This window comes from Elgaria multicarinata, chromosome 7 (assembly GCF_023053635.1).
Source record: "Elgaria multicarinata webbii isolate HBS135686 ecotype San Diego chromosome 7, rElgMul1.1.pri, whole genome shotgun sequence".
Classification (NCBI taxonomy): domain Eukaryota; kingdom Metazoa; phylum Chordata; class Lepidosauria; order Squamata; family Anguidae; genus Elgaria; species Elgaria multicarinata.
Window position 1 is genome coordinate 7,814,227 of NC_086177.1, and position 19,915 is coordinate 7,834,141.

The 19,915-nt window shown below is 50.5% G+C and overlaps 1 protein-coding gene across 1 annotated transcript; it reads right to left on the reverse strand.

Annotated features, from left to right (window-relative positions):
- Positions 1–1,583: 1,583 nt before the first annotated feature.
- Positions 1,584–5,107, reverse strand: FOXA2 (forkhead box A2). Its single transcript, XM_063129715.1, has 2 exons — positions 5,021–5,107; positions 1,584–2,930 (listed from the first exon to the last, which is right to left on the reverse strand). Exons 1-2 carry the CDS (start codon positions 5,105–5,107, stop codon positions 1,584–1,586), a joined length of 1,434 nt encoding a protein of 477 aa, XP_062985785.1.
- Between the last annotated feature and the right edge of the window lie 14,808 nt (positions 5,108–19,915).

A 19,915-nucleotide genomic window follows, 5' to 3' on the forward strand; every position in this document is an offset into this window, starting at 1 on the left:
ACATTGAATGAGGATCGGACTCTGTAGTTAGAACAGGGGTGGGCAATAGCAGCCCTCCAGATATTTTGGCCTACAATTCCTATCAGCCCTAGCCAGCATAGCCAATGGTGAAGGATGATGGGAGCTGTAGGCCAAAACAACTGCACGGCCACGATTTATCCATCCCTGGTTTAGAACCAGGGTAACAATAGGTATTGATATATGTTATGCATTATACATGGAGCTCATATATGGCTTGTTCAGTGAAGTCCTACACATGTCTACACAAAAATGAGCCTTACCCAGTTCAATGGGACTTACTCCCAGTTAAGTGACCATAGGACTGCAGCCGTAAATATGCCTGTTCTTCTATGCAGTTTGAATGCAAAAGAAAGCAGGCAGGCACCGTCCCCTCCACCCCCACCCCGCCCGACCCACCCCCCTTTTTAAATCAGATTCTGAGAACAGTAAGCATGTGGAACTGGAAAGAATTCATCTCTTTTCCGAATCCTCCGCGAAGTTTACATTATTGATTTGTTGATCTGATGATGGTACATGTTTGATTTTTAAAAAAGATAAAGGAGGGAGAAATATCTCCAACAGCATTTTAATATAGGTTTGTGAGAATGTGGCTGGTCGTTACCAGAATACACATTTATATAAGCCATAAATAAAGCGTACAGAAACGATAAATTAATTCGATCCGAGTGGTTTACTCTCCCGGTAACATCAAACCTTCGTGTGGCAAATTACATTCTACAGTCCTTTCTTTCCCCTCTTTTTCTCTTCCCCCCCCCCCCCCCGACTTCACAATGCTACAGTCTTTTGATCCTCGGTTTTAAAATCTAACATCGGTTCACACACACACACACACACACACACACACACACACTTATTTTTGTGTCACTTTCACACCCCCAAAAATAGATATATTTATAACTCCCTGCGACAGACAAAGAAACAAACAGACAAGGGATCGCCTAAAAAAAACCAAAAAACGCTCCAATTCAAAGAAAATGAAATCGGTGTCAGAAGGAAACGGAGGAGGACGGTCAAGAGCCAAAGCCCACGGGACGGGAGCGTTCCCACTTTCCACGGTTGTTGGAGAGGGGCGCTTCTGGGTTCGTTTTTTCCGGCGCCGGCGTGAAAAGGGTCGAAGCGCTTAAAAGGGCAGAGCGGCAAACGTCGATTAAATACGAACGCCCCCCCCCCCTTTCCACCTCGGATCAGGGCGAGAGTTCAAGTGCCAAAAGGGGGGCTGGACGGCTGCTCCCATCAAGTTTTCTTCCTTTCCCCCCCTTTCAGGTCGGACTAAAGAAATGGCGTTGGTGGGCACGAAAGAGCGGAGGCTCCAATTCGCCAGGGGAGCGGCCAGACTCCTTGTGCCTGGGGGGCTTCGGAGCGGAGGCTGTGCGCGCTCCCGCCGCTGTGCGCGCGCGCGAGAGAGTGTCTCGGGGGTGGGGTTGGAAGGCTGCTGTGGGCACCGCTTTCAATCTTTCCAAAATCGACATTTGCTCCCGCCGCCCGGCAAAGTCTGGGTTTGGGCGCGGGGAGAGACCGAGGGGGGGGGCGGGGGCGTCTCTCCCCCCTCTCTCTTTCTCGCTTTAGGACGAGTTCATGATGGGTCTGGAGTAGACCCCCTGGTAATAGGAGGGGTCCGCGGCCAAGGGCGAGGCCTCGAGGGCGCTTTTGTTCGTGACGGAGCCCATGGCCAGGCTGCCGGGCACGGGCGAGCCGTAGCCGGTGTAGTGCATCACCTGCTCGTAGGCCTTGAGGTCCATTTTGTGGTGCGGGTGGTGCTGGTGCGGGTGGTGCGGGTGGTGGGCGTGGGCGTGGGCGTGGTGGTGCGGGTGCGGGTGCGGCTGCTGCTGCTGCTCGCTGGAGGACATCAGGTTGGTGATGGAGAAGGGGTGGTTGAAGGCGTAGTGGTGCTCCGCCTTGAGGTGCGCCTCGTGGGAGAGCCCGGCGGCGGCGTGGGCGGCGTGGGCGTGGGCGTGATGCTGCGCCAGCAGGTGCTGCTGCTGCGCCGGCGACGGGGCGGGCTCCGGGGGCCCCTTCAGCTCGCCCAGGCCGCGCTTGTGCTCCTGGCACGGGGAGGCGCTGGAGTGGGGCGACTCGGGAGCCCCGCCGCCGTTGGCCGCCTCGCGCTCCTGCTGCTGCTGCTGCTGCTGCTGCTGCTGGGCCGAGGCCTTCTTGCCGTGGGCCCCGGGGGCCCCCGAGGCCCCCGAGGGGGTGGGCGAGGCGCCAGGGGGCGGCGGGGGCGGCTTGGCGCCGGGCGGCTTGTCGCACTTGAAGCGCTTCTGGCGGCGCAGGTAGCAGCCGTTCTCGAACATGTTGCCCGAGTCCGGGTGCAGCGTCCAGAAGGAGCCCTTGCCGGGCTTGTCGGGCGAGCGCGGCACCTTGAGGAAGCAGTCGTTGAAGGAGAGCGAGTGGCGGATGGAGTTCTGCCAGCGCTGCTGGTTCTGCCGGTAGAAGGGGAAGAGGTCCATGATCCACTGGTAGATCTCGCTCAGCGTCAGCATCTTGTTGGGCGACTGCTGGATGGCCATGGTGATGAGCGAGATGTACGAGTAGGGCGGCTTGGCGTGCGTGTAGCTGCGCCGGTAGCTCTTGGCGTCGCGCGCGCGGGCCAGCCCGGCCGCCGCCTGCCCGTAGCCGCCGCCGCCGCCGCCGCCGCCCCCGACGGGGCTCAGGCCCGAGTAGGCGCCCAGCGCGCCGCCCATGGCGCCGGCCTGGCCGCCCAACGGGCTCAGGCTCGGGCTCAGGTGGGCCGCCATGCCGGCCATGGCCCCCGCGCCGGGGGAGAGGCTCATGGCGCCCGGGCCGGCCGCGTAGGGCATGCCCATGGAGCCGCCGGACGCCGCCACCGTCATGTTGCCCGCCGAGCCCATGGCGGCCATGCCCATGTAGCCGTTCATGCCCAGCCCCGCCGCGTTCATGGTGGAGTAGCCCTGCAGAGGCGACAAGAGGAGGGAGCCCAGCGGTTAGTGGCGGCGGGTGACCCCCCCTCCCCGTGCCCCCCCCAGCCCGCTTTGGAGGGGGCGCGGAGTGCAGCGGAACTTACTCCCGAGCAACTGCGCTCGTCTACCCAGGCCGCGGGCAGCTCCCGAGAAGGGAATCCCCCAGAAACTCCGCCGCGGCAAACCCCAGCGCCTGCTTGGGCCCGACCCAGAGCCTCGCGGGCCCTTTGGGTTTCAACGGGAGGGTTAAGCGGGGGTTTAAGGCTGGGGCAGAAGTCCCGCAGAGGCCGGTGAAACTGACAGCCGAGAGGCAGAATCGGCGTGGAATTCGCTCCCGACATAATCAACCCCTAAAGGAGCCCAAGTTTGGAGGGACCATGTCTTTACGGCTGGGAGAAAGTTCTAAGGGTCACAAACCGGGATCTCGAATGTGCTAAACAGATATAAATGCCACTGAAATCGCCCGCTGAAAAGAAAGGAAAGAAAGAAAGAAAGAAAGAAAGAAAGAAAGAAAGAAAGAAAGGAAGGAAGAAAGAAAGAAAATAAAATAAAAGCAAAGCCTGGACGAGAAATCTGGATGTTAATCCCACAGAAGTGGGATTAATTTGGGCGACTGCAGCCCAAGTCTCCGATCTTAATTTGGGAGGTGGTTGTTGTTGTTATTATTATTATTATTATTATTATTATTATTATTATTATTATTATTATTAATCCTGCCAATTTTAACCCAAATAAAGTGTTCGTTTTTGCGATGAAAGAAAAGGAGGAACTAGGTGGGCGCTTTAAAGCCTTCATTGCGCGCCAGCTGGAGTGAAGGTCGGGCTAAAAAACAAATTCCTTGTCGACCCAACCAACCAACGCCCCAACCCTAAACAGGTTCGCCAGGAAGCAAGTCCCATCGCTACAGTGTACACTTTTCAGGGCGTTCGGCGCAGTCCTGCAAACGTTTACTCGTAAGTAAGTGGCGCTGGGTTTCCTTTCAAGTAATTGTATTTAGGATTTGCAGCCAAAACACGTAATCCGATTCACCAGTTGGAAGCGATTCCCCCGCATCTCAGTGCAACTTACTCCCCAAGTAACGAGTGCGCGTTTGTTATCGTTGGTAACCCGTCAACAGACGGATCCATAAAGTAAGCCATCGGAAAGTTCTGTTTTGCTTTCAAATTTAGAGGATTCGATTTCAGTCCGAATTCTGGTCCATTTACTTGGGAGTAATCCGCATTGACCTCCGTGCGACTTTATTTCTTAACAAGCGAAGGATTGCGGCCAAATCACTGGGAGCCGGCACCCCAATGCCAACTAGAATTAAGCCCCATCAGTGTGAAGACTGCTTTCCTGCGAATCTGCTTAAAATCCAAGAGTAAACTGGAGGGATTTTAAAATCCAAGAGTAAACTGGGAGTTCGGGGGGGGGGGGGAGAGAGACTGGACCTGAAGTGCGGTTTGGACCAAGGCGGAAATATCAGGGTTCTAAAGGCCACAACGTTTCTTGGGGCAAAGGAAGGGATACATGCAGCCACCCTAGGAAACCACCATTGGGTTGTGGTGAAAGCTTGGCTCTTCGCACAGGAGTTCTGCAAAATAAAGAATTGTTTCTCGGGCTTGGGTTTCATTTCCCCTCGACTCTGAGCCTTCTCGGTGCGAGATTTGGAGCAAGAAATGCCCCCCTCTACCCCTAGTTCCTTATAGCTCCCCCCACAGACGCCCTTCCTCTCCCCCACCCACCCCCAACCTCTCTCTGCCAAACACAACTTTGTTAGGATAGCGCGGCTAGGCATGGCAAAAGGATTTGGAGGCTTCGCAAGTCAATATTTGATCACAAAGTTAATATTATCTCAAGGCTAACACAGTGTTGTATAAAAAGAGGGGGAGAGAGAGAGAGAGAGAGAGAGAGAGAGAGAGAGAGAGAGAGAGAGAGAGAGAGAGAGAGAGAGAGAGAGAGAGAGTCCTGTTTTTAGCAGAAGGAGGAGGCTTGGGGATTGGGTGGGGGACCCACACACAAACAGAGAGGGACACAGAGAGAGAGAGAGAGAGACAGAGAGAGGCACACACGCACGCAAACAGACAGAAGTTGCCATTTACCTCCGGCTCGCCGTAGTAGTTGCTCCACTCCGTGTGCTCGTGTCCTTCCATTTTCACGACTCCCAGCATACTGGAAGCGGAGTGCATGGCAGTTTAAAATTTAACAGCCACAACAAGCGACGACAGAGGGAGAGAGAGAGAGAGAGAGAGAGCGGGGGAGAGCGGGAGAGAGAGAGAGAGAGAGAGCAACCAAAAAAAGAAAAAAAAGGGAAAACACCCCTGCTCCGTAGCCCTCCCTCCTTGCTTCCCTCTCTCTTCCCCTCCCTCTCTCTCTTCCCCACCCCTCCCCTCCCCTCCTTCTCTCCCTCCCCCTTTATGTGTGATGGGGGAGGGGGGCTCTCTCTGCTTGGGGTTTGTCCCTGCTTGCTATTGCTGCTGCTGCTGCTGCTACTGCTTGGGTGGGTTTCGCAGTGAAGAGTCGCCCGGAGGCGAAGGCAAGGCGGAGGAGGAGGGGGGAGGAGAGGAGGAGGAGGAGGAGGAGGAGGAAACGAAGTGGTGCAGTGACGTGGGTGCCGAAGCGAGAGAGCAGCCAGCGGCCAGGCGAGCCTCCAATCCCCACGTTCTAGCTAGGCGATTTGAATAAGCAGGCATCCACCGCCAGGGCGCTCTGCGCCAGGGCACCCGCTTGGCCTTGCGCATCCTTTTGCGCATCCTGAAAGCTCCGCCCCCGCCCCTTCTGGGACCCAAGATCGCACCTTCACTGTGCTCCCTGCTCATGAGTCTGGCGGGACTGCCTCCTGGTTTCCTTCTGAGTTGGACTGTAAACCCCACACTTCACCCAGAACGATGTCTCCAAAAGCAGGAGGTGGTAGAGCTGTTGCTAACGGATGGCACTTGGGCTTTTAACATGTGCATCGCTGTTTTTACGGATAGCATGCGCTCTCTCGCTCGCTCGCTCGCTCACTCGCTCTCTTTTATATAGTGAGTTGCTTCGAGGAGGTTGTTGATATATTCGATTTTTTTTAATTCCCCCTTTCTGATGATGATGATGATGATGATGTCATCCATCCCCCTCCAGCAACCTGAAAGGTTGGATAATGTCGCTGTTCGTAAATGCACGTATGCATCCCTCCACCCAGGCATAAATGCATACATAATCCAGTCAAGTTAAACACTGACCTCTCATTGAATTTCAACGAGAGATTTAAGCATTCCCTCAATGATGCAATCCTACGACTACTTGCCCGGAGTAAGCCCCATGGAAGTACTTCGAAACACTGCACCACTATTCCATTAAATCAAAGCACTTCGCTTGGACGGGATCGCAGCCGAGAGAGTTTTCCTGGTATCTCCCTTCAGAAATTACACAAAGGAGCAGGCAGCCACGGGTCGCAACGCAGTTCAACCCGAATGCTTTGATTAAAGTGGACTTCAGAGGGACTAGTAACCGGATCCAAATTACGTTCACTCAGACATCATAATAATTTGCAAGCATTTTCCAAACTATTTGCTTGGGGTGTCAAGCTAAAACCAGTTTAAATGCAGGATGTGGGAGTGGGGGGTTATTTTGGATGACATTTTTACCCAGGTCGAAGGCCGCTGGTGATTTCAGTAGAAGCGAATGTCGTGTGGTGAACCACACGACATTCCCTTCTACTGAAATCGGTGCACGAATCGGTGCACGAAGTGCAATTCGCCATAAGAACTATAGGGAAGCCCTGACTTAATACCTTAAAGACTAGAGATAATCGATAGGCAATGATGGCGCTGGAAACAACGCTGGGCTAGTGAGCAGTTTGTTCTAGGCAGCGCCACGTCGACTGACCCTTGTCGCCGGAGAGCTCCTCGTGGCGTGGGTGGCCTGTCCCCGCCATCGATCTGCCCCAAGCAAGTTACATTTACCTGGCAGCCTCAGGCGCAACGTTTCGTAACTAAAACAAACAGCTTCGTCGAAGTCACAGGGCCGCTAGACCGGCGGGAAGCGTTGGAGCCAACCGCTGCAGGTTTGGCAGGGCCTCTGTCAGCCGCCCTCAGTGCACCCAAGCTGCTTCCCCGGGCAGCAGCATTGGCCCCAAAAGCAGTAGCAGGAATAAAGCCGGCGCGGGCGAAGGAGGCAGAAGCCGCCAATCGACGGTGGCAGGTGACTGGGTAGGAGGCGAGTTGGCTGTGTCTGCCTGCAGTGGGCCTGTGCGCAACAGGCAAGGCTGAGCACGCTGCCCTCGCGGGGACGAGCCGCCTTGTAGGCGGGTGAACTCTGCGAAGCGAGTCCGGCGAGGTTCACTGCCTGGGTCTTGCGCCCAAATCACCGCGGGGCACAGAAGCGCAGCGGGGAATGCGCCTGAGTCCCGGCGGGCGCATTCCTCAGGCCCTCGAAGTGCTGAGATCAACGGGACGGGAGAGGGCGGAAGGATGCTGGGTCCCCGCGGCTTTCGAGGGGGAACTTGTGCGCAAAGGATCCAAGGGAACCCCATAGTGGCCCCATGGTGGACAGGCAGGCGGTGGAGGGGGCGCCCTCTGCGCTCATTTCCTTCGACCCCGCTGCTTTTCAGCACCTCTTTAAATCCCTTACTTTGAAAATCAAAGCGCTGGATCGCGCCCGATGTATGTGGAAGAGCTAAAATCACAGAGCGGAGTTCAAGCAGCCCTGGAAGTCACACCCCGGAGGCTGGTGGCTCCTAATTCAGTAGGGCACTGAATCCACTTTGGGTTTCAATCAGAACCCTAAGGGGGCTATCCAAGGTGCTGAACCCATTTTGGGGGTAGGGTCTGATGCTTTAGATCGCTCCTTTAGAGTTCTGATTAGTTCTGACTGAGAACCAGAGGGGATTCAGTGGCCCATTGAAATAGGAGCCACCAGCCTCCATGCACACAGACGTACACAGAGTTTGGCTTTGGAATCCTTCTCTCCTGAGTCACTGAGCAGGAAACGCATTGCTCGGAAGCGCTCCTTCTGTCTTATTCAGTGTTAGGTAAGTAGCAGAGCCGGGTCTGCGCAGGTTGAGACTGGGTCCAGATTAAGGCCACAGCTAGACCTAAGGTTTCTCCTGGGATCATCCAGGGTTCGCCCCTGCCTGAGCACTGGACCCCCTGTGTGTCACGCAGATGAACAGGTTTGACCCCTGGACAATCCAGGGATAAACCTGAGGTCTAGCTAGGGCCTAAGTCTAGCCAGATTGCCCACGAATAGCCAGCTTACCCCAACCTGCTGCCTTCAGCGTATTTGAGACCACAACTCCCATCAGCCCCATCCGACGGCCAATTATGGGGCTGATGGGAGTTGTAGTCCAAAACACAAGGAAGGCAGAAGGTTGGGGTAGTCTGGATTTAAACGGAGGCCATGCCCGCCTCCCCTCTCTGCTGCAGTGAGCAAGCGGTCCGGCGTCGGGTTTCACGGGAAGGAGAGGCGCGCTGGCCCCTCGGTTACGACACCGCTGTGTCAGTGCCTCTCGCCCTGGGAGGCTTTCAACCGGCTTGCGCAAAGGCGCCCTCTGGCACGCACGAAGGCCCCTCTTCTCCAAAGTAATATTCCGGCGGCATGAGTGCTCGCCAGCCTTCAAAGCCCTTCACACATGCACTAGAGGTCAGTCATCTCTACAGCAACTTTGTGAGGCAGTATCAGCCCAGTGCTGCAGGAGGATGAGGCTGGGCTCCCCCGCACCCCACCCCCTGCCATTCCCCGCCCCCAAATGAGTCGACCTTTGCTTGGAATCCAGAACTTCCTGGCTCACAGCTTGATCTCCAATGTAGCCAGTGGGACTTACGATCAAATCCATTCATTTAGGAGTTTTGAGGGGTGAGCGGAGGGGGGGGGCATTTCGGATTTCGTAACGGGAGGGAGAAATTCAGGAACTCACAAAGCCGCTGCTAAGCCTGAACTGCTTTTTTTTAAAGCACATGGTCAAGAGCCTTCGTTGCGATGGGTTTCTTTTCAAATGTATTTTATAATAAATATATAGCGATAGGTAGACTCTACCGTGCAGTTTTGGTGCACGAAGGCCCCCACCCCCGCCCCCGGGATACACAACCGAGGGGACGCGCACCAGAGGCCGGGCTTCTCTCGCTTTCGTGTGGTTTGAGTGGAGCAACTTCACGACGGGTTGAGCTCCATCTTTATCGACATTTATTTGGCTTGCTTTTAACCACCACCACCACCATAAACACGAGTCACTGTGGGCTCGACCAAGATAAAGGTTCAATAATGATCCATCATCACACTTGGGAAAGGCAAGCGCTCCCCTCTTCCTCGCTCGCTCTCAGTGGCGCTGCAGGATTGCGGCGCGGAGGTGTCCCTGGGCAGGTGCTGGTTCTGCATCTGAAGCCCCAAGGAAAGGGGTGATTCTCCCGCGAGGGAGACCAGTTGTCTCTTTCATTGTTCAGACCCCTCGGGTGAGAGGGCGGGCAGGCATTCAAGGCAAGCAAACCTCACTACAACTGGCCAGGTGCCTTTCTACTGAAAGGAAGGGAGCCATGCCGAAACACCTCCTCCGTGAAGTGAAATAAGTCCCACCAGTCTTCTACAGGCCACCCTCTCCATAGAGTGCAACTTCAAGGGCTCATTCCCCTTCCACAAGTCAAGACACCGTCATGAACAGCTGAGGTGCCTAAAGCAGCCTTCCTCAACCTGATACCCCCATCACAACTCCCATCATCCTCAGCCGGGTTAGCTAGGAATAGTGGAGATTGTAGTCCAACACGTGGGCACCAGGTTGGGGAAGGCTGTCTCTGCTGTGCCCACTGCCAAAGAATGGTGGGCAGCCTCAGATAGGATGGCGACCATTCCCGTAAGGTCCTTTTACCTTGCGCAAAGAGTTCTACACCCTGAATTTACTCCCTATCAACTTTGCTGAGCAATCCTGAACTGAAGGCTGCAATCCCACACACTTGGAGTAAATCTCATTGAACTCAATAGGACTTACTTCTAGGTAGACATAAATAGGACTGCACTGTTAGTGTGGTAACAGTTCCCTAATTATCCCCCCTCCCCAGTTCAAACCACTGACATGGTTCCCAGCTTGTTTCCAGGCATAGTCCTGGTGCTGCTTTTGATTTATGAAGCCCTAAGAACCTGGGACCACCAGGGAGCCAGAAGGACCAGCTGCTGCTTTGGGAACCAACTGAAGTCTTTATCGGAGGCTCTTCCCTGAATGGGAATTCTGGGAATTGCAGTCCAAGACATCTAGAGGGTGCCAGGCTGGGGGAAGGCTGATCTAGATGGTTGGGCCTTCACAGTGGTCCTGCCCTGAGTCCGAAACTCTCACCACCACTTGGCACCTTCCTTGTTTTCTTGTAGCGCCAGGCAAGCTCCCTCTTGTTTTGGAGGGAGGGGGTGTTACTTCGTTTGGGTGATGGCTTTCGAATGATCAGGTGGCTGCATTTTGTGTTTTGATTCTGCTGGTTAAACAATAGACCTGATGTTTTTATGGCTTCTCGGTTCTTCGGTGTGCTTTGCTGAATGCTGTTCTCTTTTTCTGATGTTCTCTTTTCTGCCAAGCAGCCCTTGACAGAGTCACGAAAAGGCCACATACAAGTGCTCTTTCAGCCAACTAACTTATCTTGTATCAGTTTCAATGAAAAGTTAGGAAATGTTAGGCCACCAGGACTGGCCTGGGATTGCCATTTCTTTTGCAGATCCAGTGAAGGACAGATCCATTAGTATTCAGGAGTTCACTCGTAAGCCTTTCCTTAAATGCATGTGAAAGTTTAACAGCAAGGGTGGGGGGTAGGGGGGGGACCTTGAATCTTCTCAGTTAAAAAAAAACACGGGATCCCTGGCAAGTGTGAGAAGAAAAACAATTGCACCAGGAAATGTCAAGCCAAGCCCCCTTTTCTTGTTCAGGAAGTGCCGTCTTCCAGAGTCTGCAGGGATCCCCAGAGGTGTTAATCTGTGTTTTCTTTCCAGCAGCTACACACAGCGAATCTGAGAACCACAATGTGGTGTGGCCGTGCCAGGGGGAGGCTCTTTTCCAAAGTGTAAGAATCCATAATGGCTTTCCTGTAAATGGCATCTAGGGACTGATTAATCCTGTTACAGCTTTAGATTCTTGTTAGTTCTCAATAAACACTTGCAGGGTGGGGGTGAGGGGAGGTGGGGGTTTAGTTCTTGCTTTCAAAAAGCTGAAACATCATAGGATGGGGTGGAAATTACATGCTGATAGGCAAACCTTGAGCTTGGCTTCAATCTTTGGAGAAGAAAGGAATAGGTAACTACGGGATTAATATACAAAAACCATTAATGACACACTGGATTGTGGATTATCTGTATGAGCAAATTGGGGTTGCATCTATTAGCATTCATCTCTTAATGTCATGCCAGTCAGCTTTCTTTTCTCCCAAAGCCTGTGACCAAAGACGTTGGGAGCCCATGAATATCTTTACAAACGTTTCTTCAAAGGTCTTGCGCCTGGCCATCAGGCAGTTTCCAGTGTGTTTGTCATCTCTGCAGACTCCATCAGTAGTGTCTTCAAAGTTGGAAGAGAAGCATTCCTTAATTATTATTATTTTTACAAAATTCAGAAAGGAAGTGGGAGGGCAAGGCTGCCCTGATATTAAAACAGCATGCCAGGAATATGTAACTTGTAAAGAAATGCCTTGCTTCCCTCTGAATCCTGTCTAAAATCTCCAAATAGTTGATCCGACACCACTCCCAAACACTTCTTTGTTGACTTCTCCATTTTTCTACAATTTTAAACTAAAATACGTTGGAGTGTATTTTAGCAAACCTTCAAAACAGGCCTGCCTTTCCCACCTCAGCCCACATTCCTGTTCCTCAGCCTGCAACAGCCTAAAAGATATTAATTAATTAATTTGTACTCCACCTTTCTATCAAGAAAAATGGTACTCAAGGCAGCTTACAAGAACAAATAAAACTCGACAATAGTAATAATAAAATACACTAAAATGCAATTTAAAACACAACAGCAATTTGAGGTGATTTGAATTAGAAATTATTTGACTTGATTTGGATTAGAAATCAATTAGCTGGCTTTGCCTTCTGTGAAGGCAGAGTGAGCGGGGCCAAAATGGGATTCTTACCTATTTTAAGCCTAACCAAAAAGTCAGCTGAAGAAGCCTCTGCAAGACTATTCAGAACCTAGCAGGACTGGATGACTCAGTAGCAGAACAGATTAGAGAGCTCCGTGGGCCAAATTTGGCCCACCGGCTGGATGTTCCCCATCCGTATCCTAAAGCATCCAGCTGGCATATTTGGAATGTGGGGTTGCACTTTAAGTCTCATGGGAAGCCTGTGACAGAATTCAGTAAAAAAAATAGAAGCAGTGTTTTAAAGTCAAAGGCAAAATATCATTGTCTAACTGTGATGGAAATGATTTGAAGACACATTGATTGCTGCTGCCCTGAAGACAAAATAGACAGTGTACCTATATTCAAACTATTTCCAACACATATAAATTGTTACACTTGCCTTCACCACTACGTGTGGTGGAAGTCGTTTAGGGAGCTGGGGGGTGGGGAGACACTCTCTGCGTTCCAAGGCATTGTTTCCAGAGCAGCAAATCTGTCTTCAAACCATTTCAACTACATTCAGGCCATTGCTAGACAAGGGTTTAGCCTGGGCTGAAACCTGGGCTCACCCCTGTGCGTGCAGATGGCGCACAGGGGATCCCAGGGTCAGGCTGGGCTAAACCCTCCCTTGACCTGGGATAACCAGATCCACTTTTGGCCCGGTTTTTCCGCAGCCCGGGGCTGCAGAATGTCTAGCAGGTTCTGTGGCTTTTCCCGGCTATGCGGCTTACTTGCGAGTAGGCAGGAGAAGCCGCGCACTGGGCACAGCACTACTATGGAGCGCTGTGCCCATCGGGCCGGGGGCGAGGGAATCGTGGGAGGCAGAGATGGGGGCTGGGGGAGCGAGCGAGCAGGGGGCGAGTGGGGGGCAAGCGGGGGAGCGGACTGGCGAGGAGGGGGCATCAGACATTGGGGGAAATCGGGGGCAGGGGGAGCGGGGAACCCTTTATTTTTTTAAAAAAAAATGCCTTACCTTCTCGTTGGTGTGCTCCTGCACACAGGGCCCTTTAATTTAAACAAAAAATGGCCGATGCGACGGGGCTTTCCCTTACCCCGTCGCATGTTACGTCTAGCTAGGAGTGACGGCCTGCACTAGCTGCAGCGCGGCCTCGCTCCTACTCCCCATCAGATTACCTGGTAGGTCTAGCAAGGCCCTTAGAATGTTACATCTCTTTTCACCCGCATTATAGTGAACCTGGCTCCTGGGACATAAAACACTATTGCAGTTCTGCCCTGAATGGCTGGCTTAAATGCCAAGATTCCACAAGTGGGTTGAGAGGGAGTTAGAGCAACATATAAAAATAACACTATAAGAAGATCCAGCTTCTCTGGTGTGATGACATGGGATGCTGCAACCTTGATGAAGCTAAGCAGGTCTAGGCCTGGTCAGTTTCTGGAAGGGAGACTACCAGGGAACCCCAGGTACATTGATTCCTGCATTGAGCAGGGGGTTGGACTGGATGGCCTTGTAGGCCCCTTCCAACTCTTTGATTCTATGATTCTAAGAGACATGTTGGATCAGACCAAAGGCCCATCTACTCCAGCAGTCTCTTCCCACAGTGGGCAACCAGCTGCCTGTGGGAAGCTCACAAGCAGGACTTGAGGACAATAGCACCCTCCTGCTCATGTTCTCCAGCAACTGAGGCATACTGCTTCTGATACTGCAGGCAGCATATAGTCATCAGGATTAGCAGCTATTGATAGCAGCCCTATGGCAACAGTTGTAAACAAGTATTTTTCATTAATGCAAACAGTCTCTTGCCTATATAACATATAAAATCTGAATGCATATGTTTATTTAGGAGTCGTGTGTGTGTGTGTGTGTGTAACGTTATCAGTAATTTCCTAAAATGCATACCCAGTAGGGATGTGCTCCGCTCCGATCAGAAGCGGAGAATCAGAAGCGAATTGGCCTGCTCCGCCTTGCCCAGAGGCGGAGTAGAAGCGGACCGGGGACCCGTAGAAGCACGGCGAAGAGAAGCGCCCATACGTGGAGCGCTTCTCTTTTCGCGGTGCGATCCGATCGCCATTTTGAAAAATTTCGCCCATAGGATTGCATTGAGGAAAAGAATAGGGGATAACTGTGTTGTTTTTTAAGCTATCTTTCTGAAACTTCTTGTGCTTAGAGAGTCGTAGCTGGGGGTCTTTTTGAGAGTACTCTTAGCTCTCTGCATGCTGCAGTTTGCTTGCTAGAATTTTTGGAAAAATCGGGCAAAACAGCGGGGAAAAATGTACCTTTTTCGAAGGGCTGAGGGGCAGAGTCAACTCCCGGTCATGATCACATGATCCCAAAGTTGGAGGAGGGGATAGGCAAAATGGGTAACTTGGGATTCTGGGAAACTTCTCTTTCTACTCTGAATGGAGTTTTCCCAGTGTTTTTTAAAACAGTAGCTCCACCAAATGCACAAACACAACCTGAAATCATATACTAACAGAGAGGAAACACAGCACTGCTACCCACCCTAACTTTGGGGAACAACTGAATAGACGTGGTGCAAGGGGATGAGCTCCCCTAGGGCATGTGGACATGCCCAGTGCACTCTCCTGACCTTGGAGGATCATCAGAGTCCTCCAAAGGTAAATCACTGGAGAGAATGCCTATCATGAGTTGAAGTGAGTGTTTGCTTCTTAAAGACTGGTACCTAGACAGGACCAGTCAAATTGGCAGATGATTCCCCCTCCCCTTGGGCACGTCCACTCCCCTCTTACTGGTAAAAGACAGATATAGCCTTTTTTTAAAAAATTCTTCTTGTTGTTTATTCAGCAACACTGCTGCTTTTAATTCCACCCCTCCTTTGTTTATTTATTTATTTATTTATTCCATTTTATATGCATGACTGGCTTTGAAACTATCCTTGGCTCACTTCCTTGTGCCCCCAGAAATGTCTGCTGCCTGCCTTCCCTCCCTCCTCCCCTGCCCACCTCGCAGGGATGGTTTTTGTGTGTCTTGCTTTGACTCAGGGGCACTTCCTGTGCTCAAGTTCCAAATCAATTTTTCAAGTGTGGAAGAAGATTCATATTTAGGTTTATCTCTACTTCCCAATTCATGGCATGTTGGGATTTCCTTTGAAATGGGCCCATTGAGCTGTCTGCAGCTTTAAATCCCTGAGATACTGGGGTGTCCGACTTTCATAAATTCCCCCAAAATCAGGGGATGATGGGATTGGCTTGAAACTTGGCGTCCATGTGGGCACATGGATAAGCTCTCATGGGACCAAAGATGAGGTTTCTGACATGCAAATTGACGTAGTTGTAGCATGGGACTTGATTTGGGTGAGTTAAAAGGTTAGAGCCCCGCCAAAAATCAGGGGATGATGGGATTAGCGTGAGGCTTGCCATGAATGTGGCTCTAGATGGCATCTGAGGGGGTGCCCACTTCAATTTTTTTTATCTGTCAAAACGCCGGAGAACAGCCCATGTCTGCAAATAGGGTGTCCAATTTTCATAAATTCCCCAAAAATCCGGGGATGATGGGATTAGCTTGAAACTTGGCATCCATTTGGGCACATGGGTAAACTGTCATGGGACTGAAGGTGTTGTTTCTGACATGCAAATTGACAGAGCTATCGAAAGGGGTGTGAATTGGGGTTATGGGTGGTGCGTTAGAGGTTAGAGCCCCGCCAAAAATCAGGGGATGATGGGATTGGCTTGAATCTTGCCATGAATGTGGGTCTAGATGGCATCTGTGAGGGTACCCACTTCCCTTTTTTTTATCTGTCAAAATGTCAGAGAACAGTCCATGTCTGCAAATGGGGTGCCCGATTTTCATAAATTCCCCTAAAATCAGGGGATGATGGGATTGGCTTGAGTCTTGGCATGCGTGTGTATACGTCCATGAGGTGTCATGGTGCCAAACTTGAGGTTTCTAATATTAACAGAAAAAAAGTTGTATACTTTTTTAGCTTTCAATGCAAGCCTATGGGGGGAAAAACAGAGCTCCGATCCGGATCCGGAGCTCCGCAGCGGAGCGGAGCGGACTATAGGCGGAGTGGGGTGGAGCGAAGTGGCCCAATCCACAAATCGCGGATCTGGAAGAGAAGCGGAGCGGGGGGTCCGTGCACACCCCTAATACCCAGTTACAAGGAGCATATTGGAAAATAACTGTTTCTGCACAGAGACAGAAATTTGGTGACTATCTAATTGAGACAGCTTGGTTTGGGCCAAATTTGTGCCCTATCCGTAAAGATTCCTGACTGTGGAAATCATATGGGAAATACCAGAATTACAATGTACAATATTTGCTTAACTATTTGAAGAACTCCACAGCCAAGTCATTTTTCTCTTGATTCAACATTTAATGGGGCTTCTTAATTCACGAAAATATTTTCAAATGCTGTAACCATCTAGTATGATAAAACTATATTTTGCCATTTGAATAGGTTGGGCCCAATGGAGCAAGACCATTGCCAAGTATCACTGAAAGTGATACAAATTTCTACACCTGCCTTTTCCCCCCAGGATCATTCCGGGATCATCCTGTGCATGCAAATGACACACAGGGGATCCCAGGAGCAGGCAGGAACGATCCCTCTATTTTTCTGGGATAATCCTTAGGTGTAGAAAGGGCCTGGGACAGAAAGCAATAGAAAGCAATGAAATGGGACTTAATCAAGACTAAAGCCATTGATTTGCGTGGGATGCTTAAGACCTGGTTCTTGCTGTACCATTCACAGAGTGTTAGGTGCCTTTCCTTCCATTGTCTGCTCATTGACTGAATCAGTTTCAATTTTAGTTTATTTCGGTCATGGACCAGCACAGCAATCGACTGAATCTGATTTTTTCCAATTTCCTGAACTTGTGCAAATTTACACTTTCAAAAGTGCACAAACTCCCACCCACCCCCAGTGTACAAATCCCCCCAGAAATGTGCATTTTCATGCTTTAGCCTATGGTGAAAATGTGCATTTTTGACTGATTTTTTAATTTTATTTTACATGTATTTCTACAATTACATTCACATAAAATTGCAGAAAATAAAATAATAAAAATAAATATCCTGCAAGTTTGTGGAATCCATGTGACTCAGCCAAAGCTGGTCTGCTGCAGAATCCATGGGTCAGATTTATGGAATACAACAATAAAGCAGAGCAACTGGGTTGGGTACACTGGTGACAATATATACAATAGTAATAATGATAGTAATAACAATAGTAATAATTTTAAAAAATATATTTAATTTTCAGTCATATATATATATATATATATATATATATATATATATATCTCGAACCAATAAAAACACAATATTGGGATATTTAAAAAACTTGGACAAAGGAGGAGGGATGATTCCTGACATGATTTCTCAGGAACAAAGGAGCAAATTCTTGAAAAGCTTAACAAACCACTCCGAGAGAGCTAGTCCAACTTCAGAACATATACTGGTAGCTCTAAGCAATATAGTCTAGGCTTAAACAAGATCACGGGGAAAGGTGAACCCTCAAACACAAGGAGTTCCATGCTACTACTTTCTTGCTGACAACTCCTCGCTGCAGGAGTTCAGGCAGAGGAAAGAAAGCCTAACTGGTGAAACTAAAAGTAGGGCTGTTCACCGCCTCGGATCCAAATCCTGAATCTGAAGCAAATTGGGGTGGTTCAGACCCATCCAAACCAGATTCAAGGCAGTTCAGGTGAAGGCCGAGGCAGCCCAAAGCTGAAGCCAATTGGCTCCAAAACTTCAGGCCACCTCGGCGCTTCAGAGCCCTCCCCCACCAGTCTCCTCTCCTGCTGCCTCCATCGCTGCTGCCATCTTTCTTCTGGCGGCTTCCAGTGCCACCGCCAGAAATGAAAGGGAGTAGGCCGTGCAATTTTAAGATATTGCGCGGCCTACTCCCTTTCATTTCTGCTGGCGGCAACAGAAGCCACCAGAAGAAAGATGGTGGTGGCGACGGAGGCAGCAGGTAAGCCCCCCTCCCCCCTTCCCCACTTACCTGCGTCTGCCACCACCGCCAGATGCAAGCCAGCGGCAGTGGTTGCAGGTAAGACCCCCTCCCCCTCTTCCCCCTCTTCCCCACTTACCTGGGTCCTCCACGGCCACCGCCGGCTTGCGGCCCACGGCTTCCACTTTGACAATGCTGAAGCCCAGAAGTAGGCTGCGGCCTACTTCTGGGCTTCAGCATCATCAGCAGTTTGTTGCAAAAATATATATGGGAAAACTCAATCCATATTATCATTATTCATCACTCATTTTAATGCATTTCAAAACCCATATTAGTGTGTAATACCTTTATTAGGCCTACTCAAGAGTCACAAAAAATGTGCAAGCTTTCAAGATCTCCAGATTGTGGAATTATTCTTATGGCCAACATGGCTTTCTTTTCTTTTCTTAATTTTATCTTTTATTTCTAATGCATGTTCTACTTGTAGGGGACAAATCTTCTGTAATAGGAATAATCCATAATTAATTATGAAGGTGAGGGGGGGGGGTAACCCTACTGCTGGAAAGGAGTACCAGAGGACGTAAGTCTCTGATGTTGCAATACTTGCCCAAACTGCATTCTAAGCTCAACTTTGCTAGCCCAGAAGACTATAGGGTGTATCCAGCCATACATACTTGGAGCAGCAACACCACTATGGAAGTGCACTCACCATGTTCTGTTCATATATCGTATCTTTTCCACCAAAAAAGGGTTCCCATTGAGAAAAGTTAGTTCTGTGTGCTTGGGCTGTAAGCCAGCTGCAAATTGTGTTGACTGGGGCTTGTGGGGTCATGAGCACCTTGCTCCCAGGGGCAGTTTTTCAACTTTTTAAAAACATGATTCTAATTATTAGAGCACAGAACAAATGTTAAATCAGATAAGGTGGTGAGCTGCACTTAAAAGGCTGGGTTGCATGACATGACAGCCCACCATGGCTTCGTTTACCAATAGGGGCTGCTTGCATGTGTCTTGCCATGTCACATGAACCCAAGTGGCAGGGGTTGTTTGAGGATTAGACAAATAACCCTAAAGCAAGCCATGGGTTATTTGAAAGGCGATGGTTGTCTAATCCCCAAATAACCTTTGCTGCCCAGATTCACAAGATACGGCAAGCCATGGCATGCCAGGTGCCCGTGAGCACCATGCAGAAATGGCGCTTGTCGGCACCCCGCACAATACAACAGCCCTTGCTGGTAAATTAAGCCACAGTGGGCTGCAAACCACATCAAGGAAAAAACCATGGCGAGCCCATCTGGAGCATGGGAGAAAGTGCAAAACAGATGACTCAATCAGTGTTTGACTAGCTGATGAGTACATCTGTCAAAGCACTAGGAAGGCAGGGAGAATGTGGGGATCACTGAAAAGAAGAATACACTGTGGCAAGTCCTCTTTTTAAGTTGTCTCTCTATGCACCCAGAGAATGGTGGCCTTTAATGTCAGTTGTGGTACTGTAATTTTCAAAATTGCTGCCATCAGGGAATATTTCCACTTCAACTTGTCTGCTGAGAAAGTTGCCGTGGAACCCTTGAACACTGAAGAGGAATCTAGCCAGGTGTATGCTTGGGTGCACACTTAGTTCATATTGGACACAAGCAGAACTGCTGAGCTTCAAAACCAGACTTGATGTTTTCTCGACTGAATCAGCTCTCTGTGAGTAGCCACACGTACAGACGATAGAAACACTCCGCTGGTGGTTTGAAAGAAAACTTTACTTAGGAACATTTAACTTATATCCTATGATGGGATGGCTTGCTTCCCCCATCTTAGTCAGCACACCATGCAGGTGGGTAAAACAGCAAGAAGGAAGGAAGTAGGAGGGAGGAGGCAGGAAGTAGCAAAACACGCATTGTAGCAATCCCCTCCTACCTTGTAGGTGTACGTTAACCCTTTAGATTCAGGTTCAGTGACCTGCAGCCCGAGTCCTGCTAACACTCCTTCTCGAGGGCCACAGGGCACTGCACTAGTCTAAATGGGTCATTGCATCAGTCCTATGCCCATCAGGTGCTGCTGGTGCAGTTCC

What these genes read in the sequence shown, in the direction of transcription:
- FOXA2 (XM_063129715.1), bottom strand. Translation starts at nt 5,107, where the DNA reads ATGCACTCCGCTTCCAGTATGCTGGGAGTCGTGAAAATGGAAGGACAC. An exon ending in ACTACTACGGCGAGCCGGAG is followed by an intron (nt 2,931 to 5,020) that starts GTAAATGGCAAC and finishes TCGCCTCTGCAG; the next exon opens with GGCTACTCCACCATGAACGC.